Genomic DNA, 27254 nt, shown 5'->3' with positions numbered 1-27254 from the left:
ATAATAAATGACCCTAACTGGTAATGTTTATTTTAACAGTAAAATTCTAGGAGTAATCCACAATACCTCAGTGGTCTACATTTGGTCGCATCGTACCGTATCTGTGGTAGGTAACAGTCCAACAGTTGGTCAGTTTGATTTGTTATTACGATTCCATCGGACACGAGTATGTGGAAAATTTCTTAGATGATGTTTGTTTCTTACAACCAGAAGAAACCTTTACAACAATCCCACTCAGTGCGATAAATAATAAATGACCCTAACTGGTAACTTTTTTTTTAACAGTAAAATTCTTGGAGTAATCCACAATACCTCAGTGGTTTACATTTGGTCGCATCGTACAGTATCTGTGGTAGGTAACAGTCCAACAGTTGGTCAGTTTGATTTGTTAATACGATTCCATCGGACACGAGTAGGTTGTAATAAAATTCCATTCATTAGCTCACACTACTCACACCTCCCTCTTGTTCGACAGCCTATTCTACTGTCGAATTTGTAGAAGCATTGATTCGTCAAAGTCCTGGGACAGACATTTGAAAATGAGAAAGTTAATAAAAATGATAAAAGCCATATTTAGAAGGACATTAAAAAAAAAGTTTGAAAAATACCGGGAAAAATGTTTTGACGTTTATTTTCATTTGAAGAAGAAGGAGAGACACAGAGCATTTCATCTTCCCAAGTTGACATCACTGAGATACCTGGCAGACTGGCAGGAGGAAAAAAGATGACTGACATTTGACAACTCCAACGTTCCAGAATTTTTTTTTTTTCAAACTCGAGCCAAGTTGTCCTGTTTTGTGAGGGGGAAAAAGTGGCATGAATTTCTAGAGTAGGTGTACATATTTGATGTACTGTCAAATTCGTATAATATGAGTTGACATCACTGAGATACCTGGCAGACTGGCAGGAGGAAAAAAGATGACTGACATTTGACAACTCCAACGTTCCAGAATTTTTTTTTCAAACTCGAGCCAAGTTGTCCTGTTTTGTGAGGGGGAAAAAGTGGCATGAAATTCTAGAGTAGGTGTACATATTTGATGTACTGTCAAATTCGTGTAATATGATTCTATAAGCCTAATATAATCCTACAATATTCCACAACATAAAGAACACACTCACAGTTGACGTCTTTAGTGAGAAATTCCATTTTCTGTAAAATCTTTTTAGAGAATTTTATAGGAACACTCGAAAGTTTGTGGACATAAACATATGCACAAGATATGAGTTGATAAACGTGTATGTACTATGTATTACCGCTTAACATAGGCACCTATTCCTACATAATAGGGTTGTACAGACGTTATGAAATTTGAAATTCTGGTTCAAAGAGTTTCTGCGCTGCCACTTCTGAATCTATAAGCCTAATATAATCCTACAATATTCCACAACATAAAGAACACACTCACAGTTGACGTCTTTAGTGAGAAATTCCATTTTCTGTGAAATCTTTTTAGAGAATTTTACAGGAACACTCGAAAGTTTGTGGACATAAACATATGCACAAGATATGAGTTGATAAACGTGTATGTACTATGTATTACCGCTTGACATAGGTACCTATTCTTACATAATAGGGTTGTACAGACGGTATGAAATTTGAAATCCTGGTTCAAAGAGTTTCTGCGCTGCCACTTCTGAAATCTGAAAGCTTAGGGAGATCCCTAGCTCCCCAGAGCCCCTAGACGCTATGGAAGTTGTCATTGTGAAGCATAAAGAAGTGGCCCCTCGCTTGGAATGGAACTAACGACGCGAATTCAAATGAAAATTGAATGCAGAGAAAGTCGAAAACAAAGGAAAAATATAATACAAGCCCAAGTTGAAAGCTTTTTAGTCGGAGCGCCCCCAGGCATTTCCGTCTCCTTGCAAGGTTTTATTCATACCATCGCATCAGGACCAACTTTTCATTTGCTTCTTTAGAGTTACATAATTCATTTTGCATCAAATTTGATTTTTTCCCTTCTTTTTCGAACTTTTTATTGTCTGTTTTGAGGTAGGTATGTTGGAAGTGGTGAGCGTGGAACTATGTGAATTGCACAATGTTGCTTTGTGGAACGCTTGCAAATTGTGTGGTTTCTCATTTCGTTTTATTTGCAAGCAGTGCTTTCCTTACGTATCCGTCTCCTTGCAAGGTTTTATTCATATCATCGCATCAGGACCAACTTTTCATTTGCTTCTTTAGAGTTACATAATTCATTTTGCATATCAAATTTGATTTTTTCCCTTCTTTTTCGAACTTTTTATTGTCTGTTTTGAGGTAGGTATGTATGTTGGAAGTGGTGAGCGTGGAACTATGTGAATTGCACAATGTTGCTTTGTGGAACGCTTGCAAATTGTGTGCTTTCTCATTTCGTTTTATTTGCAAGCAGTGCTTTCCTTACGTACGAAAGTTCTTTTTTCTAAAAAATTGCAAACGTCAGTGACATCTGTCATGAATGTCATGATTATAACTATTGAACACATCATCACCTATCACCCTTGTGTGTTAGACAAGACTGTGGTAAGGGAAGATTTCAGATAGCAAAGTAGAACATCTCATTTGTTATCGAATTTCAAACATAATAAGATGTCATCGCTCGCATATGTCACTTTGCACTTCAGCACAAATTCAACGTCATTCGCAAAGCAAAATGAGAAAGCAAGGGAAAAATACGAAAGAGAACAGAGAGCAAATTTTCCTTTTTCAAAAGAAAAAGTGAGAACAGTCTGTCTCCTCCAATCTTTAGCGCCTTTTGTGTAGTGTTTCTTTTGAAATCAGTTCGTGTCTATTGAATTTCAATAAAAAATCTTCACTGACAGTAATTAAACTTATCAGTCGGAATACTAAAAACTTTTTCCTCTCCATTCAAAACTGCAGCAGCTCAACTTGAGAAAAGGAATATTCAGATTTTTCTCAATCATAATACAATCAACTCATCCCAAGGTTCCCTCTACATTGAAGCAACTTCTTATTCAATGACAAAAGAAAATATTTATTTGAACTTTTTAAAGCTTTCATTCATGCCTTTCTTCGTCGTATTAGTATCATCATTGATGTTCATTGGTTTTGCCACCACAAATAAACAACTTTTTAAAGCTTTCATTCATGCCTTTCTTCGTCGTATTAGTATCATCATTGATGTTCATTGGTTTTGCCACCACAAATAAACAAAACGGGATTTTAAGCTCCTATTTATGAGCACAGATTCGAGGGCATCCGTAAATTGAAGTTGACACTTTGTAAACAAAACAAATGTTTCATGCTCCAACTTCAAACAAGTTGGTTCCCATGTCGGCTGCTCTTCATTTGTATCTGGTAAATATCCTTTTCCTTTGAGAACAATGCTCTGGACTAATGATCCAGTTTATATCCTGTCTTTGAATGAGAATGCGCTTTTAAACTATTCAAACAGTCCAATACAACATTGCAGGCGCGTTTAGAAATAGGATTCCCCGTCTGAATTGCGAACAACATCCATTGAGGATTGCAAAAGATTCAGAATTCCAAAGTTATAGTGATTCAGTACATTATTGATAGTCTTCTTTAATATGAAGCATTATAAACTTGAACATGCCATTCTTTACATATTTTAAGAGTTTATGTCGAACGCTTGATCTTGGTGAACTTTTAAGCTTTGCCATAGAAAGTTCTCAGTCGAAATCTTCCTATAAACGTGGCAAAGCTACAAAGGAATAGTGACTGATTTCGTATTTCGTTGTGGTTTTCAATTTCGTGAGCAACCCAATACAGCTGTGTGAAGTGTGAAGAGCGGTGAAATTCTTCGAATCCTCTCTCTCAGACAAAGCATCATTGTAGCATCTTGAACTTTGCCTCTATTTATTCCTTATTCCTCTCGTATCTTGTCCTCCGCCCCCTTAAAACCACAGTCACAACACTGAAATGAAATTCATTCTCGTTGTTCGGATGGTATCTCGGATCTTCCATCTGGATAGCCACAACCTCATAACCACCTCAGTAAAACCCATTCGATTCTCATTAAAGAATTCACTCCTACGGACCCGGATGATTAGTATTTTAATTTAATTACACAAGACAGGAGAGGCTACCTAATAAATTTCAACCTTAATGTAATTTCGTGAGCAACCCAATACAGCTGTGTGAAGTGTGAAGAGCGGTGAAATTCTTCGAATCTTCCATCAGACAAAGCATCATTGTAGTATCTTGAACTTTGCCTCTACTTAGGTATTCCTTATTCCTCTCGTATCTTGTCCTCCGCCCCCTCAAAACCACAGTCACAACACTGAAATGAAATTCATTCTCGTTGTTCGGATGGTATCTCGGATCTTCCATCTCTTGCATATCAAATTTGATTTTTTCCCTTCTTTTTCGAACTTTTTATTGTCTGTTTTGAGGTAGGTATGTTGGAAGTGGTGAGCGTGGAGACCTTAATGTGTAACAACTAATTAAAATTTAACAAGGTTTCAAGGAATAAAAATAAATGATTTTGATTCCCTCCTTCCTATACGTACACAGGTACAAATATGTAGATATTGTAGAGCTCTATCTTGTTAAAAATTCACAGATTTTTATCAGATAAAAATTAAAATTATAACAGAATTCGAAACCTTAATGTGTAACAACTAATTAAAAATTAACAAGGTTTCAAGGAATAAAAATAAATGATTTTGATTCCCTCCTTCCTATACGTACAGAGGTATAAATATGTAGATATTGTAGAGCTCTATTTTGTTGAAAATTCACAGATTTTTATCAGATACATAGAAATTAAAATTATAACAGAATTCGAATTTCTTGAAATTTCTCCTCTTAACTCAGTGGAGCCTAATCCTTCGATTTACGAAACTGGGTTCCAAATTAAATTTTATGTTTTGCCGGAGCAGTGGTTTGATATTGATTATTTTCACACTAAATTGGTTAGAGAAGACCAAATCGATAACTTGAAAATCAACTTGTATCAATGTGTTTCATAGTTGAAAATTGCTGTAGATTTCTGATGCATTAGGACAGGCAAACAGGGTGTCTACTAGACTGGAAAACCGGGAATTGTCAGGGAATTTCACGGAGACTGGAAAAGTCAGGGGTATCTTAATCTCTTAAAACTAAAACCTATGTAACATTGTAACATGTTGTATCAAACATGTAGGCTAATTTGAATCAAACACATGGCGTTCTCCTGTTTCAAACAAGACACTCATCATTGTAATGAAGATGTTTGAATTTCCATGGCCATAATTTTGGTTACCTCACGAATAACCAAAAATGTTTGACGAATTACCTAATTGGGTTGTGTAATTTGGTAATTGAATTTCCATGGCCATAATTTTGGTTACCTCACGAATAACCAAAAATGTTTGACGAATTACCTAATTGGGTTGTGTAATTTGGTAATTGGTTTGTGTAATTTGGTAATGATTTAATGAGGGGTTTCGTTTACATCCATGTTTCTATTTGGGATTTTCTTCCGTGCGGCAAGAGTGCGGTTCTTAAATGAACCTTTCTACATTGTCTGGTATGTCAAAGAACCCTTCATTGGATTTATTGAATAGTTCCCTACGTATCGTGTTTCGTTCAGTATTTCCATGTTAAATGTATTCAATTGCCTTCATTGTGATTTAATGAGGGGTTTCGTTTACATCCATGTTTCTATTTGGGATTTTCTTCCGTGCGGCAAGAGTGCGGTTCTTAAATGAACCTTTTTACATTGTCTGGTATGTCAAAGACCCCTTCATTGGATTTATTGAATAGTTCCCTACGTATCGTGTTTCGTTCCGTAATTCCATGTTAAATGTATCCAATTGCCTTCATTATATTTGAATTGGAAAAAGTCTTTAGTTGCAATGTACCTCGTGCAATTTTTTCCAAGCAGAAGTTGTGTTAAAAGTGGCATTAGTGACATTTAGATTATAGCACTTGGTCGGATTTGTGAGTACCGAGTAGTTGGGCATCAACACTGGTAGCGGAGAGAGATAGGAGTTTTGTAATTAATGGTGCCTTCATTAATCATTGGTTTCAAAAGAATATCTCCAACAGTCCGTACCAGACGAAGGTCTTCAACTAAAAATCACCAACATACCTAAATTAATTTTGGCAACTCCCAAAGGCCCAGTTCAAATCGGAACCTTTGGAGTAGGAGGGCTTCCTTATGTTGAACCATTTTTGGTATATCTTTCTGATTCCAATTCAATGGATGTAGATATTGTAGATTCGTCGATAGACGAAGCCTTGTAACACCTCTTGGTAGATATAAATAATATCTGTAATAGAAGCGCAGTCAGAAGTTACTTAAGCGGTCATTGATTAATATTCCCTCTAGAAACACTTGTAGAAGTGTGATTAGTGTGAAGCTCCGAGTCAAAAGAATTCTGTAGAAATGTACATTGAGTTGGAAATTTTACAACCTGTCGGATCTTTGATGTTTCGTCAGAGGCTAAAATGTGTCGTCTAAAAGGTGCTAGTAGTTACGAGGACATGGCTGGTCCAACTAAAGTGGCAAGTCTCGGATGTCTAAAGAATCAACCAACTCGCTTGGTCGAAGTCATTTTCAACATGAATTCAGAAATACACAAGTGATGCTTCTCATCATTCATGATGACACCAGAACTGTGTTTAATGAATTCAGAAATACACAAGTGATACACAATCATTCATGATGACACCAGAACTGTGTTTGAAGGAAAGTGCCTTGTTTCAGGATGCACTCACTCGTAAACTTACATTTCTAATTCAAATTGATTTCGTATTTCGTTGTGGTTTTCAATTTCGTGAGCAACCCAATACAGCTGTGTGAAGTGTGAAGAGCGGTGAAATTCTTCGAATCTTCCATCAGACAAAGCATCATTGTAGCATCTTGAACTTTGCCTCTTATTTCTCTCTCTCGGAAATTAAAGAGGTATAGTTTGTATTAAAAATTTATTTATATTCTTTTTGATTCAAAACATGAATGCACGAGCGTGCGTTTTATGTTTTCTTTATTTACTCTATGTATTTAATTTATTATCATCCGTACTTCATATTTATCTTCGTGTTTTCTTAGAGCAAATATGAAATTTCATTTTAGAGGTGGTTTCTGACTGTTTGTTCTTAAGATACAGCGAACGCGAATAATGGGTGACACATTTTGAAAAGTGTTAAAATCTAGTAACTACGTGTACTTTGGAAACAGTCTCTTCAATGTGTATTCTTAGTGTTTTCTCTTCAAAAAGATGATGTATTGGAGTTTGGTCGTGGTCACATTTCTTCTTTTGAAGTAGATATCATGGTGTTGAACGTTCCTTCAAAAGTAAAAAATATGAAGATACCACCATGGACATGAGGAGCTCCTCTCTACAAAAACAAACATACATACAATCGATGAAAGTCGATTCCCTAATAACCAAAACATTTACAAATTGAGACCTGCAAGATTTCGAGGCCTGCGATTCAGAATAAAGTTAATAAAAATAAAACAATTAATTTCTTTGCAAATACCCCGTCTTATGGGATAAAATAAAACTAACATCAAAAACTGTAGCTTGTTCTTGTAAAAAATTAACAAATAAATAAGCTCCATTATAAATTAGAACCGTCTTAACACTAAAGTCTTAAAGCATTTACATGTAAAAGCAATTTATACAAATTAAAACGGGCTCAGTAATGTACTCAAATAATGAGTAAGAAGAGGGATGAGAAAAAGCTGTAGGAAGATGAGAGTGTGAGATGTTATAAAGGTACTGTACGAGTATCTGACTCACAGCATTTTATACACTCACTATTGTCCATGTCAGGTACCTAAAGGCCGAATAAAGGAAGATGATTTCCACATACAATTTCCTCAGCATCAATAACAGCTTCAATTACAAAATTGGTGAGAGACATTTCATTATTCTTACTTTCGCGATTGGACTATTGAATCTTTTCCGAGGTAACAACATTATCATCATCTGATGAAATAACCTGCTCTCAATAAACTCTTAATTTAAAAATGCAAAACACGAGAAATTTTGTTATGCATAAATTCTCATTAATCAAAATATTAATATGCTGAGAAATGAATTAACAAGAGCCTTCGTCGTTACTAGAAGCCCACACAAGTCTGTAGGATTCGCGCAAAATTGAAGCGAATCAATTCGTTTGATCTTGATGTAATTGAAATCGAATGCGGGGAAATGAATTTTATTCGTCAGGTCCGGAACAATGGCGATGAAAAGTCCTTAGCCACTGCAGCTAGAAACTTCTAAGAAGAGAATTGTCTAGCCTTAACCTTAACCGATACACCTTCAGGAAGGTGGTCATTCCTTTGTAATGCCGCGGGCACTTTCGCTCAGACTGTCAGACCGTCTCGGCTGGGAGACTTCGGTCGGAAGCTTTTTCCACCACACACGTTTCAACTGTCTGACGAACCTAGGTCAGTCAGATCAGACGTTCTGAGCGTGAGTGGCTGACATACATAAGATATCCCGATCCGAGGCTTAGGTGTAGGGGCTGGACAGTCCTAGAGGATGGGTTAAGCTTCTACGAATCCGTAAGATATTCGTTGAAGTCTGAATTCTGGATGCCTTTTCGCGACCGTCTTTCCACTCTTTTCCTGTCATCCTTCCAACGTGACACTGTAGAGGATGAGATAACTTGTTATTCGGTTCTGCAAGTTTAGCTCCATCTCTAATTCTTCATCCTAACAACTTGTACAATTCAGTTCCTTTACAATTACGAGTTTTGCAGTTTGTTGGATCTCACTGGTAGTTTGATTTGGGAACCATCTGCTTCCTCTGTTGAATCCCATTTCGTCCTAAATTCACAGGCAATTCCTTAATTTCTCGATCGAGCTGTACCATAGAAAGTTCTCAGTCGAAATCTTCCTGTAAACGTGGCAAAGCTACAAAGGAATAGTGACCCTATATCCCAAGTTGAGATTCTCCTCTCACAAGAGTTTTTCTCAGAGTCTTTACTGCTCCAGCTTTATTGTGCACGAATCAGACTGACAAGTGCTCAATATTTATAAGCGGCATCATTGAAAAGACCAGAATAACTTAACACCTTGTCGGATATGATATTGGAATCTTGGAACCGATAGCGTGCTATGTATTGCCCTCACGTACACGGATTGCCCATGTATAGATGAAGAAATTGATATTCAGTGTCATGTGAAAATCCTCAACATAACTTTCGACTTGTTCCTATTGTTTTCTTCGCGATTTACATTTAATATTATTGTTTTCACAATTTTTTTCTCTGTTTGAAATTTCATTTTTTGTCTCCATATGCTTTGTGTTTTATGTGCAAATATTTTTATTTGTTCTGAGAGCGTTGTTTCTGTTTTGCTAATTTGCTTCTGAATGTTGTCGAATTTCACAACTGTCCACAAAGAAATGCATTTTCATTCATTTGTACGCGTTGTCAGATTCGGAACTTTTCCTTTGGTTTATGGCGGAATTCCTATTCACTCTTTGCTGAAACCTCACAGTCTGTCAAACAATTTGACTTGATCCCCCACTGCGGTTATTTGTTTTGACATTTATGTGAGAAAAAAAAAATATATATATATATCCACGAAACCACCCGTACCACCCAACAATGCACTAAGGCGTATTAAACTCAAGTAATTTTCATCCAGGTTGAGAAAGTAAATAAAATGTGAATTGGTCGAAAATTGTCCTATTTTAAAACCGTTCTATGCTCTCCATAGACAATAGGTAAACATTTAGTGGTCTCCTCAATGTTCTTCCAGATCAATATTAGATAATACTACACTAGAAAATGTTTCTCTAAAATACGCTATTAGGAGAACCGAATGAAGAATAATTATGAAAGAAAACAAAAGAATTTAATGATAGGTTTGTGTGGTGGATCTATTTAGAACTGATAACGAAGTATTTAATGTAATGACGGTATTAGAAAACAGAAGTACATTATAGACTTGGGTGAAGCTCTTCAGAACTTGAGGAGTCTCAAGACATTGATGTTATAAAATATGTTGATGATACACTTAATAGCAGTGCAACAGTCCTAAACTAAAATGGACGCGGCACAGAAGGGATCAGGAAGAGACCGCCTTAACACTTAATACCAAGTCAGTCTGCAAAGCTTCAAACAGTCTTCTTCCAATTGACATTTATAAATTTTATAAATAAGTCAAGTATCTACTTACCTGTGCCCCATTTACTGCAAAATCTGTACAGCAACTAGAAAATTTGACTTGGGTAAGTTGAAGTATTAATCGGTATGGTTCCTTCTCTTCTACATTTTCCATTGTTTTCAACGTTCTTCCAAGGGACTCAGGTCCCGAAGAGGGTCTTGGATTAATCAATGTGTTTTTCAAATGTTATCTTAATCTATTAAAACTAAAACCTATGTAACATTGTAACATGTTGTATCAAACATGTAGGCTAATTTGAATCAAACACATGGCGTACTCCTGTTTCAAACAAGACACTCATCATTGTAATGAAGATGTTTTCCATGATCATAATTTTGGTTACCTCACGAATAACCAAAAATGTTTGACGAATTACCAAATTGGGTAGTTTGGTTAATTGGGTTGTGTAATTTGGTAATTATTTAATGAGGGGTTTCGTTACTTTCGTTTACATCCACGTTTCTATTTGGGATTTTCTTCGGTGCGGTAAGAGTGCGTTCTTAAATGAACCTTTTTACATTGTCTGGAATGCCAGAAAGACCTTCATTAGATTTATTGAATAGTTTTCTAATTTCTATGTATCGTGTTTCGTGCAGTAATTTCATGTTAAATTTATTCAGTTGCCTTCATTGAGCATCAGGTTCCAAAAGAAAAAGAAACAGACCTTCTCGAACAGACCGTCTTCAACCGAAATTCACCAATATCTATTATTTTGGGCAACTCCAAAGGGCCTTAGTTCAAATCGGAACCTTTGGAGTAGGGTTTCCTTATGTTGAACCATTTTTGGTATATCTTTCTGATTCCAATTCAATGGAAGTAGATTCGTCGATAGACGAAGCCTTGTAACACCTTCCGAAGTGGTTCATTTTCATTTACTCCGGTCGCTCTAATGAGACCCACCAGAGGCAGCGTATCGGGTGATTTGTCTTGGGATGGATTCATCGCGGCATGACTTTGGTACTTTGGATATCATCTGCCTACGTCGAACCGCGTTCAATAATTGAAAATCCCATTTGGTTTTGAACCGAGTACTTCGTGTTATTGAACTGTTACATGTGTGGTGATCTCATAGCTGTTGTATGTGAAAATCTAGCAAGTATTAAAATTGTGTGATTTGTGTGCTATGGAACATATGAAAAGCTAGGTCGCGGGTTCGATTTCCGCCAGGAGCGGATTTCATCCTAAACAGATAGGGTTCGTTCTCGGAACGGCTGGCTTTCTATCCTGTCCCCCTCTCTCCGCTTTTGGGACGATAAGACCTTAGTAGTTATAGTTCTCTCTATTGAAAACGCTCTTTGCAAAAAACGTTAATCCAAATTTTTGCTGATATGATAAGACAACTTGACGGGGAAAAACACAGTGATGAAATACGAAAAAAAATATCGCAGAGTAAAAAGAGTAGACAAAAGGAAGTTGAAGGAGAAGTAAAAGGAACAGTTGTTGAATTCCTGCTCTCTTCATTATTCTCTGATGAAATAATTTCGAGCAAGTTGTCTGCCGGAAGTTCATGAGCTTTTCAAAGAAAAGATGAGCTTTCCTTTCCCTATTATCTGATGAAATAATTTCGAGCAAGTTGTCTGCCGGAAGTTCATGAGCTTTTCAAAGAAAAGATGAGCTTTCCTTTCCCAAAAAACTGCTGAATATTTCTCATGTATACTTCCTGCCAGAAAGCTGTTTGAGTATGGGAGTTGTACAGAGAATTGTGTACGTCTGTGTTCTATGAACAAAATGTTCCCTGCCTTCACAAAAGGTGCTAGTAGTTACGAGGACATGGCTGGTCCAACTAAAGTGGCAAGTCTCGGATGTCTTAAGAATCAACCAACACGCTTGGTCGAAGCCATTTTCAACATGAATTCAGAAATACACAAGTGATGCTTCTCATCATTCATGATGACACCAGAACTGTGTTTGAAGGGAAGTGCCTTGTTTCAGGATGCACTCACTCGTAAACTTACATTTCTAATTCAAATTGATTTCGTAGATGGAGTGGGTGGGTGGTGACACGTTTAACTAGCACGTTTCACGTCTGGTGTCTTGTTCCAGTGAGGATTTTGTTCCGTTGCCAGATCTCTGTGGTGTGTGGTGTTCCACACCATGAACCACAGAGCCTCTCTTGTGCCGCAGTGTTTCCACCTTTCAAAACAAAGTCGCACACACGGTACTGCTTGCTGTCAGTGGAGGGGCTGCGCTGAAACAAATCGCCTTGAAAAACACTTCCAAGGACCAAAGAGTGCTCCTTGTTTACAAATTCCCTGAAAATATTTTGTATTCAAGGAGTGTTCTAAAAAGGAAGGTGTTGCGTTCAAATAAAAAGGTCAACTTTAATCTACAGACCCCGATTCCTTCGTCTAAGTGTGGACACAGTTTTAGAAACGAAAAATAAACTCCTTGATGGGCATCCCTTTCAATGCGCAGATTTTCCTTGATTTTCAAGGCTGACTTTCAGTTTAGAGACAGCTTGTCTGAGCTTGGTGTTGATTGGATACTAGATGTTTTTGATTCCGGAATTTTATACATCCGTCACTGGAAGTTAATGTGTTACAATTATTATTATTTTATCCGTGAGTAATGCCAACTTAGGAAATTAAAGAGGTATAGTTTGTATTAAAAATTTATTTATATTCTTTTTGATTCAAAACATGAATGCACGAGCGTGCGTTTTATGCCTACGGACCCGGATGATTAGTATTTTAATTTAATTACACAAGACAGGAGAGGCTACCTAATAAATTTCAACCTTAATGTGTAACAACCAATTAAAAATTAACAAGGTTTCAAGGAATAAAAATAAATGATTTTGATTCCCTCCTTCCTATACGTACACAGGTATAAATATGTAGATATTGTAGAGCTCTATCTTGTTGAAAATTCACAGATTTTTATCAGGTAGAAATTAAAATTACAACAGAATTCGAATTTCTTGAAATTTCTCCTCTTAAATCAGTGGAGCCTAATCCTTCGATTTACGAAACTGAGTTCCAAATTAAATTTCATGTTTTGCCGGTGCGGTGGTTCGATATTGATTATTTTCACACTAAATTGGTTAGAGAAGACCAAATCGGTAACTTGAAAACCAACTTGATAAGCGGCAAAAGTTGTATCAATGTGTTTCATAGTTGAAAATTGCTGTAGATTTCTGATGCATTAGGACAGGCAAGTAACGCTATTTATAAAACATAAATTTTGCATAAGAATATGAACATATGATAATCCTTTGTATCTTCTTCTTTTCTATGTTATTATGAAACTTCGGATAATATTCTGTCAAATCGTTCTTTATATGTAAAACAGTAAATAATATGCATTGAGCTTGTGTTCAAAGCTTCAAAGTTGAACTTGACTTTTATTTTTCATGAAGATATATGAACATATGAACAAAATATTTTGGACTTAGAAGTCTGCATCAAAGGCATCGTATTAGTAAGTCATTTTACTGATTTTACATCTATTTACATACCTAGCTTCTGGTACATTAGGATATTTAGTTCGATCGAGGATTAGATCTGGTTTTATAAATTCCACCTTATTGACATGCTCTAATGGAAAATCTTGAAAAAGTAGACTGGAAATTTGGAAAAAATGGACTGGAAAACCGAGAAAAGTCAGGGAATTTTATTTTTCCATTTTGATAGACACCTTGCAGGCAACTAACGCTATTTATAAAACATAAATTTTGCTATCATATAAGAATATGAACATATGATAATCCTTTGTATCTTCTTCTTTTCTATGTTATTATGAGACTTCGGATAATATTCTGTCAAATCGTTCTTTATATGTCAAACAGTAAATAATATGCATTGAGCTTTTGTTCAAAGCTTCAAAGTTGAACTTGACTTTTATTTTCCATTAAGAAATATGAACATAAGAACAAACTATTTTGGACTTGGAAGTCTGCATCAAAGGCATCGTAGTAAGTCATTTTACTGATTTTACATCTACTTACATACCTAACTTCTGGTACATTAGGATATTTAGTTCGATCGAGGATTAGATCTGGTTTAATAAATTCCACCTTATTGATATTCTCTAGGAAACTCTATATATCTGCCTGAGGTCATGTCACTCACTAGACATCCTAAGAACTTGGACCATCAGCATCTAATCCTGTACGAGGTGTGTGCAATTTATTTTGTTCGGTTCAGCACAATTTGCCTAGAGCTCACAGATAGGACAGTGGACCCATAATACTGCATGATTTATGGCTTTTCATTTTTCAAATTATGTTATTATATTGCCATTGCCGCTAGTACTAAATGAGGCTCTATGGTAATATGGTGGGAGCTCCTAAATTTATATTACATGTCTGGGTCTGTTCACTTTGCTATTTTACATGCAAATGGATTTGCATATATGCATATTGTACTGAGTTTGCACTGGCTGTATGAAAGTAGTAATGTACATCACTATGGTATTAAGTTACCTCTGTCGATGATAATTTATTGTATGGGATGTAGATTTTTATCTTGCTGGATTTTAATATGATTAGACAGGATGTCAGGATGTGTTCTTGTTTCTTTGAGATTTCTTATCTCCCAGGCTCTTGTCGACTCTGACAGAGTTCATGTTCTGAATAATGAAGGCTCCTGAGCAGGTACTGTAGTTGGCCTCATTATTAAAATGGGTAATTGAAAGGTTTGGTTATTAGTGAGTCAATAACCATCACTCGTCAGAAAAGCTTTTCCAAAAGTCAAATTGAGAATCTATGATATGTATAGATAGGTACTTATTGCTGTAGTTTCTTTTTCACAGGATAACTAATAAAACAATTGAAGATAATGATATTCAAAAGTCTCAAGACGAGAATTTTCCTCAAAACTGTCACATCGAATTCCAATAGTTGAATAGTCAATCGAAGGACGACAATTCCTTATCTCCCAGGCTCTTGTCGACTCTGACAGAGTTCATGTTCTGAATAATGAAGGCTCCTAAGCAGGTACTGTAGTTGGCCTCATTATCAAAATGGGTAATTGAAAGGTTTGGTTATTAGTGAGTCAATAACCATCAGTCGTCAGAAAAGCTTTTCCAAAAGTCAAATTGAGAATATGTATAGATAGGTACTTATTACTGTAGTTTCTTTTTCACAGGATAACTAATAAATCAATTGAAGATAATAATATTCAAAAGTCTCAAGACGAGAATTTTCCTCAAAACTGTCACATCGAATTCCAATAGTCAATCGAAGGACGACAATTCTCTCATGGTGTACCGTACGACTTCCATTTTCCACATGAGCGTAATGTAAGCTTACACGAGAGAGATAAGTTTCAAAGTCTGCTCCTATAATGTTATATCCGAGCAGATAATAACACGGAGTATAGATAGGAGATAAAGAATGAATGAAATATGTTGGCAAGATAAATCGATACTATCATTAAAAACATGTTTAGACTTTCGCCCAAGTCTCAGGCTATTTTCTCATTCATCAGAGAAAAAACTGTTTGCTGATGCAAAATATTATTGAGTGAGTGATTTTTAATCAATATCTACGTACACGTATTTGTGATCCCTCTGTAATTTTCCCTGCCCACCTGACGTTGATTCTCATAGAAGATAAATTATTTCTTATCCAATAATACTTTGGTCTTATCCAATAAGTTCTTGTCTGTACTTTAGAATCTTCTGAGGGTCATTAGTATCTACGTACACGTATTTGTGATCCCTCTGTAATTTTCCCTGCCCACCTGACGTTGATTCTCATAGAAGATAAATTATTTCTTATCCCAGAGAAGATGCTTTGGTCTTATCCAATAGTTCTTGCCTATACTTTAGATTTAGAATCTTCTGAGGATTTCTCATTAATCAAAATATTAATATGCTGAGAAATGAATTAACAAGAGCCTTCGTCGTTACTAGAAGCCCACACAAGTCTGTAGGATTTGCGCAAAATTGAAGCGAATCAATTCGTTTGATCTTGATGTAATTGAAATCGAATGCGGGGAAGTGAATTTTATTCGTCAGGTCCGGAACAATGGCGATGAAAAGTCCTAAGCCACTGCAGCTAGAAACTTCTAGGAAGAGAATTGTCTAGCCTTAACCTTAACCGATGCACCTGGGAGGTGGTCATTCCTTCGTAATGCCGCGGGCGGGCACTTACGCTCAGACTGTCAGACCGTCTCGGCTGGGAGACTTGGGTCGGAAGCTTTTTCCACCACACACGTTTCAACTGTCTGACGAACCTAGGTCAGTCATCAGACGGTCTGAACGTGAGTTGCCGACATAAGATATCCCGATCCGAGGCTTAGGTGTAGGGGCTGGACAGTCCTAGAGGATGGGTTAAGCTTCTACGAATCCGTAAGATATTCGTTGAAGTCTGAATTCTGGATGGCTTTTCGCGACCGTCTTTCCACTCTTTTTCTGTCATCCTTCCAACATGGCACTTATCTCCCAGGCTCTTGTCGACTCTGACAGAGTTCATGTTCTGAATAATGAAGGCTCCTAAGCAGGTACTGTAGTTGGCCTCATTATTAAAATGGGCAATTGAAAGGTTTGGTTATTAGTGAGTCAATAACCATCAGTCGCCAGAAAAGCTTTTCCAAAAGTCAAATTGAGAATCCATGATATGTATAGATAGGTACTTATTACTGTAGTTTCTTTTTCACAGGATAACTAATAAATCAATTGAAGATAATGATATTCAAAAGTTTCCACACCATGAACCACAGAGCCTCTCTTGTGCCTTGTGCCGCAGTGTTTCCACCTTTCAAAACAAAGTCGCACACACGGCGCTGCTTGTTGTCAGTGGAGGGGCTGCGCTGAAACAAATTGCCCTGGAAAATCGATCTAAGGACCAAGGAGTGCTCCTTGTTTACAAATTTCCTGAAATTCCTTAGTATTCAAGGAGTGTTCTAAAAAGGAAGGTATTGCGTTCAAATAAAAAGAAGGTCTACTAATGTAATCTACAGAACCGATTTTCTGAGAAAAAACAGGCTCCTTAATTGGATCAGAATCAAGTCAATGCGCCTTAGAACACGCAAATTTTCGTTGATTTTCAAGGCGAATTTTTTCAGTGTAGAGACAGTTTGTCTGAGCTTGGTGTTGAAACGGTACTAGAGGTACTTTGATTCCAGAATTTTTACAGATCCGTCACTGGAAGTTAATGTGTTACAATTATTATTATTATTATTTTATCCGTGAGTAATGCCAACTTATGAAATTAAAGAGGTACAGTTTGTATTAAAAATTTATTTATTCTTTTTGATTCAAAACATGAATGCACGAGCGTGCGTTTTATGTTTTTTTTTTTATTTACTCTGTGTATTTAATTTATTATCATCCGTACTTCATATTTATCTTGGTGTTTTCTTAGAGCAAATATGAAATTTCATTTTAGAGGTGGTTTCTGACTGTTTGTTCTTAAGATACAGCGAACGTGAATAATGGGTGACACATTTTGAAAAGTGTTAAAATCTAGTACCTATCTACGTGTACTTTGGAAACAGTCTCTTCAATGTGTATTCTTAGTGTTTTCTCTTCAAAAGGATGATGTTGATGTATTGGAGTTTGGTCGTGGTCACATTTCTTCTTTTGAAGTAGATACCATGTTGTTGAACGTTCCTTCAAAAGTAAAAAAATTGAAGAAACCACCATGGACATGAGGAGCTCCTCTCTACAAGAACAAACATATGAAAGTCGATTCCCTAAGAAGCAAAATATTTCCAAATTGAGACCTTGCAAGATATCGAGGCCTGCAATTCAGAATGAAGTTACTGAAAACAAAACAATTAATTTCTTGCAAATACCCCGTCTTATGGTATTAAACAAAACTAACTTCAAAAAACTGTAGCTTGTTCTTGTATAAAAAAAATGAACAAATAAATAAGCTCCATTATAAATTAGAACCGTCTTAACACTAAAGTCTTGGAGCATTTACATGTAAGAGCAATTTATACAAATTAAAACGGGCTCAGTAATGTACTCAAATAATGAGTAAGAAGAGGAATGAGAAAAAGCTATAGGAAGATGAGAGTGTGAGATGTTATAAAGATAAAGGTACTGTACGAGTATTGTAGACGGCTTCAACGTATTTGGCCAATCTGACTCACAGCATTTTATACACTCACTATTGTCCATGTCAGGTACCTAAAGGCCGAATAAAGGAAGATGATTCTCACATACAATTTCCTCAGCATCAATAACCGCTTTACTTACAAAATTGGTAACAGACATTTTATTATTCTTACTTTCGTGAGTAGACTATTGAATCTTTTCCGAGGTAACAACATTATCATCATCTGAAACTTGAACATAATTCAGAGGTTTGGTGCAGTTGACACATCCACTACAATAGGTTTGAGAAGTTTGGTGCATTTGACACATCCACCACAAAAAGTTCTAAAATTCTAAATCCTGAAATTGCAAATTTTTTTTCCCCCAACATTGAGGACTGAAACTGAGAGTAACTGTTGTCTTCAATCTTGGGCCATCATACCATCAAATACTCAATATTTCAGGAATCTTTACTCGTACAAAATGGCTCAATATTTTCTGACCCTTTACTCAGTATAATCAAGTTATTGTTTGTTTTTCTAACAACACAATGTTGTTTCTTTGTTCGCAGAGATCTTCAAGGCAACAACTTGACGGTCATTTTCGATGCAGACTTCGAGGACTTGTCCAGTCTACGAATCCTGTAAGTATTTTGAGATTTATGATTGAATAACTTGAATTTTCTTTCTATGATTCTATGGGACCCGATCGGAAATACTTGAAACGGTCTGAAAAGGGGGGGGCAATCAAGAATAATGGATACATATTTGTATTTATTGAGTGTAAACAATACTCGAGATTTTTTGTCTTTTGCGGAAAATTGCGGACAATCTAATTAAGTATCTACTATCTAGATAATGGGGAATGGGAAAAGCAAGATTATGGAAAACCTAGACTGGGAAGTTTTTTGTTTCTACATTCCCAAGAAAAGAGTCAAGTGTTTTCCAGTGTTATCCCGCGAGTATAATGGATGAGAATCATATCTGGATGGTGACTGACTGTATGGCACACAGCTACAGAGGACACATTTAAACATTGGGAAACTACAACTTAGAAAATGGAATTATTAGTAGAGAAATATTGGGGAATAGAATACGTAATGATCTAATTATAAATGGGACTCATAATAAAATTGTCATTGCCAAGTTGAAAACTCTCTTTTTCAACATTTCAAAAAATAACCCTTTTTCATGCTCCTTTGATGTTTTGTTTAATCAAATCTGTCCAATTATACTTTCACTCATGCCTGCACATCCGTTTTGTGTCTCTTGCGAAAGAGGGAAGATGGTGAAAGAAGGTCAGGATATAAAAACGAAAATCAATTGTTCGCACAAAGACATAAAAGGCCGGAAATTAAATGGAAAAACGGCTGTAAACTTTCTCCTGGAGCAATTAAAAGGAGAACTTAACATAATTGAAAAATACTTCTCGGCCTTGTCTCCAAATGTACTCGCAAATGTAATGTTGTCATACGAACCGAAGAGGGGTAAAAACGTTGGGAGGAGAGAAAAAGGATGCGGAGGAGAAAGGGAAAATAGAAAAGAAGATGAAAGAGAAGGAGGAGGAGAGGAAGTAGAAGGATGTGGAAGAGAAAGGGAAAATGGAGAAGAAGAGGAAAGAGGAGGAGGAGGAGAAAGGGAAGTAGTGAAGAAGAAGAGGAGAAGGAGAAAGGGAAGTAGAGAAGAAGAAGAAGAAAGAGGAGGAAAAGGAGATGAAAGGGAAGGTAGAGAAGAAGGGAGATGAGGAAGAGAAGAAGAAAGGGAGAAAAAGAGGTAAAGAGAGAAGATACTAAACTTTCTCCTGGAGCAATTAAAAGGAGAACTTAACATAATTGAAAAATACTTCTCGGCCTTGTCTCCAAATGTACTCGCAAATGTAGTGTTGTCATACGAACCGGAAGGGGGGAGAAGAAGAAGGATGCGGAGGAGAAAGGGAAAATAGAGAAGAAGAGAGAGGAGGAGGTGAAAGGAAATATAGAGAAGAAGGAGAAAAGGAAGAAAGAGAAGAAGGAAGAATAGGAAGGGTAGAAGAAAGGGAGAAAAAGGGGGAGATGAAGAACAGCAATATCAATTAGTAAGAGTGGTGCACTAGGAAGGAAAATTGTAATGGTGTGTCCAAAGACTTCTCTGGACATTTGTATCTTTCTACTCTCTTAACTTGAACATAATTCAGAGGTTTGGTGCAGTTGACACATCCACTACAATAGGTTTGAGAAGTTTGGTGCATTGGACACATCCACCACAAAAAGTTCTAAAATTCTAAATCCTGAAATTGCAAAAAAAAAATTCCCCTAACATTGAGGACTGAAACTGAGAGTAACTGTTGTCTTCAATCTTGGGCCATCACACCATCAAATACTCAATATTTCAGGAATCTTTACTCGTACAAAATGGCTCAATATTTTCTGACCCTTTACTCAGTAAAATCAAGTTATTGTTTGTTTTTCTAACAACATAATACCTACCCGAATCCAATAAATCTTGTATTACAAGACACACTATAACATTTGTATACAGTGTGGCCTTGGTCTGAACATTGTTCGGTCATGCAGATACAGCGTGTTTAAAAGTTGATATATCAACTGAGCTTTTTAGTATGTTGGTCATTGGGAGAAATGCGCTCGCTGTAAAGTGTGTAAAGGGATCGCTTATCAACTTATCCTCATAGCTGGATTAAGAGATCCTGTCATGGATGGTGTAGGTACTGTAAGTAATGATCGTGAAATTACTATCCATCACTTTCTGTTAAATCAGGGCTGCTTTTCACTAAGGCAGGAAGCAACTTTGAACTTTACATTTAGCAGTTTTGACGTCACAGCAACTAATATAATGCTTACGTAATGTTTTTTAAAGACATGTATTAATATTGGCAACACAACTGATTTGATCATTGGAATTTTCCTGAATTATTCCCTCTGCCTTCTTCTTCCCCTGGCTTACCTCCCACTTTCCCTAGATTACCTTCCTTTTACCTTAGCATACCCCCTGCTCTTCTACATAACATTACGTTCTTTTGCAAGCATTCTAAACATTGCTAAACACATATTACAATCTCCCATTATGCTCTAACTCTAAAGTCTAAAATATCCTTTGCAAGATATCCAGCAAAGCAGAATAAGCGGCTCGAAATACCCTGTGTTCGAGATTTTCTTTGCATTTTCCATTGCATCCGTTCTCCCCATCCTTTCTTCCCATAGTTCCCCTTTGTTCCCCCGTCCTATCTTTCCTTCCAGGGTTCCTTTGAATATGTTTCGTCGAGCATCCACATTTTTTTTTTTTTTTTTTTTTTTTTTTTACCCTTATCCTACTCATACACAGTATACCAACCAAGTATGATGTAGGAAATTATTGTTTCGAGCTTAGTACTTTGGGAAAATGTTTTGTTTAAAGTTGGCATCACCTTTTAATCAGGATTTCAACAAAATAGGTATATCAAGTTTAATAATCATTATGAAGGGAAGAAACAATAATTTGTTATATCATTGCATATTGGATCAAGATTAAAATTCATTGACATGAGAACCTTGTACGATTCGTATGCAGAAGAAAATCCTGTGGTGAAAGGCAGTTTCAGTAACCTTCATCTGTCCTATTTAAGTTATTATCCTACAACATAGCGCAACAAAGGAATTACCTTCCCTATAGTAGCATTCACATAGTTAGCGATTAAAAAGTTTTCGGAATCGTAAATTTAATTATTTTATGTGTTTGCAAGCAATGAGATTATCTTATTAGTGGAGACGTCTTTGTTACTTTATTGTGCTAAATGCTGACACAGTTTCAGTTTGAACCCCCTGCACCGTACCTGGAATTTATGCAGGTGTTTTGTTTCTGTGATGAAACATGTTTTTATGATGCAACATGTGATACAAAAGTCTATGGATCAATCTAAGTAGCTTTCAACAAAGTTTTTCGAAATCCTTTTGAATTATGTAATTTCGAATCTTTTGATGGTAATTATTTTATGTGTTTGCAAGCAATGAGATTATCTTATTAGTGGAGACGTCTTTGTTACTTTATTGTGCTAAATGCTGACACAGTTCGAGTTTGAACCCCCTGCACCGTACCTGGATTTTATGCAGGTGTTTTGTTTTTGTGATGAAACATGTTTTTATCATGCAACATGTGATACAAAAGTCTATGGATCAATCTAAGTAGCTTTCACTAAAGTTTTTCGAAATCCTTTTGAATTATGTAATTTCGAATCTTTTGATGGTTCTTTCAAAGGCCCTTCACAAAAGCTCTGAACATTAGAACAGTTAGGCTACAATAACACTTTACATTACCTCAGTAACATGTTTCGGCTTCGATTTTCGTTTTTGCTTAATCTCCTTTTATTTTTTTAATATTCTGCCAGTTGAGCAAAAACAGGCCACTTCCTGCAGTAATAAAAGCCAAACGTGAACTTTCTAGCTAAAGTTTTACGCATTAATATCAATGATTTCTCAAAATTGGTTCTTTTGATTTGGGGAAGTAAAATTAAACGTTTGTGTGTAACCCTGCACCGTTCTCAACTTAATACTGACAATTTTTTAGGGTGTACGTGCTTACTTGCTTACGTTTGACAATTTTTAACCTTTTGGAAGTGAAACAAATTCCAAATCAGATTGAAACTGTCGTGACACTGGTACGAAATTTTGATTAGGGTCAACTCATTAAAAAGAGATTAGATTTGATTGTCTTGCCAAGTTTCCTCCCTCTCTTTTCCCCTCGAGTAGCTGACGTAATAAACATTGACACTTAACTTTTAGATTTGATTGTCTTGCCAAGTTTCCTCCCTCTCTTTTCCCCTCGAGTAGCTGACGTAATAAACATTGACACTTAACTTAGATTTGATTGTCTTGCCAAGTTTCCTCCCTCTCTTTTCCCCTCGAGTAGCTGACGTAATAAACATTGACACTTAACTTTTTTTTTCCATCCCCCTCCTTGTTTTTACAATTCACAATTTGAATATAAAATACTTCCCCGGGGAATGAAGGGTGATCTGGTAGGGAGCACTTCAGAATCCTTCACAATTCCAATCAATTACATTAACAATATTTACTTTGCTGATGGGGGCTCCGGTGCTGATTTAAATGCTGGACGGTGCTCTACGTGTTTGAAGGTATTTGTTCACAGCTTTGGATAGAGGGCATGCTGATTGCTGAAGAATATCATGATATGGGTGCTATGTGCGTCAGCATATCCATGAATATTGCTAGATTGCAAAGCGAATACGCGATTGCTGGACACTGGAAAGAGTCCTTTTCAGTTTTCTCATGACTTACCATTTGAAAGCAGCGCTAATTATGTGGTTCTTTCCTTGAGTCCTGAAAGTTCTTTTTTGGAGTCCACAGGATAAATTCACAGAAGAAGGATCGATTAAAGATTGTTTTCTTTAGACAAGAGCACATATTTAAACATCGGAAAACTAACTTCAACTTAGAAAATGGAATTATTAGTAGAGAAATATTGGGGAATAGAATACGTAATGACCTAATTATAAATGGGACTCATAATAAAATTGCAATTTTTTTAATACCTTGTGTATCGTATATGATACTTTGTTGTGTATGAGTAGCTGACAGGGCTCGATGAAAGACATATACGTAACCATTTTACAAAAAGTTCTTTGGGCTGTAAAATGGTTTTTTGGGACTGTAAAATGTTTTCTTGTGTAGTTTTTTGGGACTGTAAAATGGTTATGTGATAAAATCATCCCATTATCATGAGGTCGCGGGTTCGATTCCTGCCCAGGGCGAACTTAGTCCTAATGAATAAGGTTCGATTCTTCTCGAAACGGCTAGTTTTCTTCCATCCTGTCCTTCTCTCTTCATTTTCGGGACGATAAGACCTCCAATATTTTTACAATTTCTTCCTTTTTAAACTTTTTTTAAGGACAAAAATACACCTAGCAGAAGTGCTAAAGGTACACGCTGTATATTGTATTTATCTCTCCTGTGTGGAAGCTGAAGTGGCTGTGTGCATTGCAATGGTGTATTCTATATCCCTATTGTCAGAGAAAATATTCCCATTGTACGTTTTTCCCGGAGTGTCCTCATTACTTCAGTCCTTTCTTCCTGACGTTCGAGTATTGCATGTTGCATTTTCTACTTTTTAATCCACTTTCAAGGATGACAATAAGTCACCCACAATGTCTGGTCACCCATTCTGGTATTTTATTTTGCATTTTCTACTTTTTAATCCACTTTCAAGGATGACAATAAGTCACCCACAATGTCTGGTCACCCATTCTGGTATTTTATTTTTTAGTTCAAGGGATGACAGTATCGAAGTCACCCATTTGTATAGCGGATGTTTTAGTAATGGCCATTTTAATCTCAGTGTTCCATTTTTTCTTACCCATAGAGTTTAAATTCGAGCTTTGTTTCAACCTAAACAAAAGGCCCTTCACAAAAGCTCTGAACATTAGAACAGTTAGGCTACAATAACACTTTACATTACCTCAGTAACATGTTTCGGCTTCGATATTCGTTTTTGCTTAATCTCCTTTTATTTTTTTTCATATTCTGCCAGTTGAGCAAAAACAGGCCACTTCCTGCAGTAATAAAAGCCAAACGTGAACTTTCTAGTCAAAGTTTTACGCATTAATATCAATGATTTCTCAAAATAATAGGTACATTAAATTGAACTGTGATTTCAACTTGGGCGTTTCGCAAAGCCTGAACTTTTTTGTAGTGTAGGTACTCGTAGCTATTTGTAGATTTATGGAAATGTGTATATTTTCCATTACGTACTTCTCAAAATAATAGGTACATTAAATGGAACTGTGATTTCAACTTGGGCGTTTCGCAAAGCCTGAACTTTTCTGTAGTGTACTCGTAGTGTTTGTAGATTTATGGAAATGTGTATATTTTCCACTACGTACTTTTTTTACAACAGACCGCTATTACGAAGAACCCACCTTCTACTGTGGAAAGGGAGTTGGGTGTTGGAAAATCACTTTTCATTTTCATCCTGTCCTCTCCTGATCCTTCGTTTACTTTTATATTTATGACGTAGTGGAAAGGGAGTTGGGTGTTGGAAAATCACTTTTCATTCTCATCCTGTCCTCTCCTGATCCTTTGTTTACTTTTATATTTATGACGTGGTGGAAAGGGAGTTGGGTGTTGGAAAATCACTTTTCATTCTCATCCTGTCCTCTCCTGATCCTTTGTTTACTTTTATATTTATGACGTAAACAAGGAAACGCCAGGAAAGAAAATCAAAGGAGAGGTAGGAAAAATCTGCGATCTAAAAAAAAAGTCCATGACCTGTGAAAATTTAATGGAAAATTGAGACAACATGAAAAAGATAATACTCTGTTCTTTCCTTTGGCATTCCCTTTTCCTTTTATCCTCCGTCTCCTCCTCCTCCTTCGTCTCCTCTTCTTTCTCGGCTTTCTCCTCCTTCTTTCCTTTCCTTTGTTAGCTCCCCACTCCTCTTTTCTCGTCCCTAAGATTCTCATAGAATTCATTCCCTGCATTTCTTATTTGTTTTCCTGATTTTTCTATTCTTTTTATTCTTTCTTTACCTAGTGTTTCTTTTGTACTTTTTCAATTGTAGAAAAAAAGGTAAATACATAAAATAAAAGAACTCTGGAAATGAAGGAAGACATTTCCGGGCCAGGAAAACGGTACACGAATAAAACGGAAATGGTGCCTTGGATTAACTTCAGTAGCTATCCTGTACCTATTGCCTGGCATAGCGGTTCTCAATTCACTACATAAATGTAAAACGCGGTTGGATTATCCCACCTTTTTTGTTGCTTAAGGTTTCACCCCTACTCCTTTTGCAGCAAAATAGTGGGGTGTTCATTAACAGCAGTCTTATCAAAAAGTCTGGTAACCACCGAATGGAAAATTGAGACAACATGAAAAAGATAATACTCTGTTCTTTCCTTTGGCATTCCCTTTTCCTTTTATCCTCCGTCTCCTCCTCCTTCGTCTCCTCTTCTTTATCGGCTTTCTCCTCCTTCTTTCCTTTCCTTTGTTAGCTCCCCACTCCTCTTTTCTCGTCCCTAAGATTCTCATAGAATTCATTCCCTGCATTTCTTATTTGTTTTCCTGATTTTTCTATTCTTTTTATTCTTTCTTTACCTAGTGTTTCTTTTGTACTTTTTCAATTGTAGAAAAAAAGGTAAATAAATAAAATAAAAGAACTCTGGAAATGAAGGAAGACATTTCCGGGCCAGGAAAACGGTACATGAATAAAACGGAAATGGTGCCTTGGATTAACTTCAGTAGCTAACCTGTACCTATTGCCTGGCATGGCGGTTCTCAATTCACTACATAAATGTAAAACGCGGTTGGATTATCCCACCTTTTTTGTTGCATAAGGTTTCACCCCTACTCCTTTTGCAGCAAAATAGTGGGGTGTTCCAGCAGTCTTATGCTATCAAAAAGTCTGGTAACCACCGGTATTAACAGACATAAGGTTTCACCCCTACTCCTTTTGCAGCAAAATAGTGGGGTGTTCATTAACAGCAGTCTTATGCTATCAAAAAGTCTGGTAACCACCGGTATTAACAGATATAGACCATTTGAGGCAGGACCTACATAGGAACGCTTTTTCTAACTAGCCTATTTACACCACAGCCTATTGACCCCGTCATTTGTTATTTTCTTTCAGGCAGTTGATGGACAACAACATCCACACCATTGAGAAGAATGCCTTCCAGGATTTGGTCGCCCTTGAGAGACTGTAAGTGATTTTTTCTTCTCCCTCCCCCCCCCTGTTTAAACCAACTAATCTGAACCCCTACTTCATTGATTGAACCAGCTAACACCGATTTTTTAAGGGGGCTGTAAGTTATTTTTTCTCCCCCCCCCCCCCCCCTTTGATTATACCAACTAATCTGAACCCCTACTTCATTGATTGAACCAACTAACACCGATTTTTAAATTTTTTACCTAAATACCTATTTATCATACTAATTTTTATTGGGAAAAATTCACCATTCAGAAATTAACTTACCTATAACTACATATATGCAGAAATTAGTTTATGTGAAGTAAATATGTACAATATGTACATAAACATTTGTTTAAAGTTAAAAGTTATGTACCTACTAATTCGTCAAGCTTAGCCAAGTTCCTCTACAAAGTATTTTAAAATACCTTCTACTTTCAAGGTGTTACATGTCACATGATTTTCTATACCTACACATGTGTACAATGAGTTAAAAGTTATGTACCTACTAATTCGTCAAGCTTAG

General features: G+C 36.4%; 1 protein-coding gene across 1 annotated transcript in view; it reads left to right on the top strand.

Moving 5' to 3' along the window:
* The window catches only part of LOC108252275 (protein slit-like), a 174428-nt gene extending 147627 nt beyond the window's left edge, over positions 1-26801 (top strand). Inside the window, exons 2-3 of the mRNA XM_017443690.2 lie at positions 18631-18702; positions 26669-26801. Of these exons, the coding sequence (XP_017299179.1) occupies positions 18631-18702; positions 26669-26744 (148 nt within the window). The 3' untranslated portion in view covers positions 26745-26801. The remainder of the gene's footprint in view (positions 1-18630; positions 18703-26668) is intronic.
* Positions 26802-27254: the final 453 nt, after the last annotated feature.

This window comes from Diaphorina citri, unplaced genomic scaffold (genome assembly GCF_000475195.1).
Source record: "Diaphorina citri unplaced genomic scaffold, Diaci psyllid genome assembly version 1.1 scaffold385, whole genome shotgun sequence".
NCBI classification, from domain to species: Eukaryota; Metazoa; Arthropoda; class Insecta; order Hemiptera; family Psyllidae; genus Diaphorina; species Diaphorina citri.
The sequence above is the reverse complement of the archived record's forward strand: the minus strand, read 5'-3'. Positions and strand labels throughout refer to the sequence as shown.